The sequence below is a fragment of the Austrofundulus limnaeus genome, unplaced genomic scaffold (assembly GCF_001266775.1).
Source record: "Austrofundulus limnaeus strain Quisiro unplaced genomic scaffold, Austrofundulus_limnaeus-1.0 Scaffold1124, whole genome shotgun sequence".
NCBI classification, from domain to species: Eukaryota; Metazoa; Chordata; class Actinopteri; order Cyprinodontiformes; family Rivulidae; genus Austrofundulus; species Austrofundulus limnaeus.
Window position 1 is genome coordinate 93,431 of NW_013953526.1, and position 1,213 is coordinate 94,643.

The 1,213-nt window shown below is 35.7% G+C and overlaps 1 protein-coding gene across 1 annotated transcript in view; it reads left to right on the top strand.

Moving 5' to 3' along the window:
- The window catches only part of suco (SUN domain containing ossification factor), a gene marked incomplete in the record, with an annotated part of 88,481 nt that overhangs the window by 58,717 nt on the left and 28,551 nt on the right, over positions 1 to 1,213 (top strand). Inside the window, 1 exon segment of the mRNA XM_014030831.1 lies at positions 891 to 1,074. Coding sequence (XP_013886285.1) covers positions 891 to 1,074 — 184 coding nt within the window.

The following is a 1,213-nucleotide window of genomic DNA, read 5'->3' on the forward strand; positions in this document are numbered from 1 at the left end:
TCTGGACATTTATGGTTTGATTTCTTTGTATGTATGGATCACTTGGGTTGTTACCGACATCTGGTGAAAATTTCATGTCATTAGCACTTCTGGTAATATATTTACTGAGAAAAATGGTGACGTGTTCAATACTTATTTTACCCGCTGTATGTATGTATATATATATCACAGACTTTCTTACCAGGGTACATGTTCTGCTGGAGTGTGACATAATTTGTGTTATTTGCAGCTGTGATGGATTGTGTACAAACTAATACAGGATCAGAATAATATATACGGTATTTATACTTCTCATCCAGCCACAATTAAATTCACTCTATCCAGGAGGATAATATTTTTTAACAACAAGCTGTAATGAAATAGGAATAACGACTTTCTACTTCTTAACTTTTTAAAAAGATGTAATAAGTAGAAAGTACAGATAATTGTGTGAAAATGTAAGAAGTAAAAGTAAAAAGTAGACTGAAAAATAGTTACTCAAGTAAAGGACAGATACCTAAAAATTCTACTTTAGTACAGAAACAAAGTATTTGAACTTAGTTACTTTATAACTCTGCTTGGTGGCGCACAATCCCACCGTGTGGTTCTGCTCTTTATGCACAGCTTTTAAATTAGTCTTCTTTTCCACACTGTAGGAAAAATATTCAGACATCTTCAAGTCAAATGTTTACATTTTAACTGTCATCTGTTTAATTCTGCTCAGGGTCAGGAGCTGCTGCAGGCAGACATGTTGCATCTCACAGGTGTTTAGATGAGTTTTATTCTAGATGATTTCAGCAGCTCAGTTTATTGTTGCTTTAACTCATGAAACAACTCATTTTTCCTGCTGTGTGTACTGTTAACCTTTGCTTTGTAAGAGTGTTATAATGTAGTGTTTGTTTGTTGTGTAGGGTGTTTGGTACCAGCATGGTGGAGGAGTATGAGGAGATCGCAGATTCCCAGTATCCCTCTGAGAGACTGGAATATCTGGATGAAGATTATGGTACGATGCTGCTCTGCTCTCTGAGAGAATTTAAGCTGCTTTGTTTTGTAAACATTACACGTGACTCAAATCTTAAACTACAAAAAGCAAGAGTCTAAATAAATGAATGTCCTGATGCGTCTCAGTAATCCAGGTAGAAAAAAATCAAAAAGAAAAAATCCGTGGGTCCTCTGGATGGTTCTTCTTTAGTGAAACGTTTCGTCTCTCCTCCAAGAGACTTCTTCAGTCTGA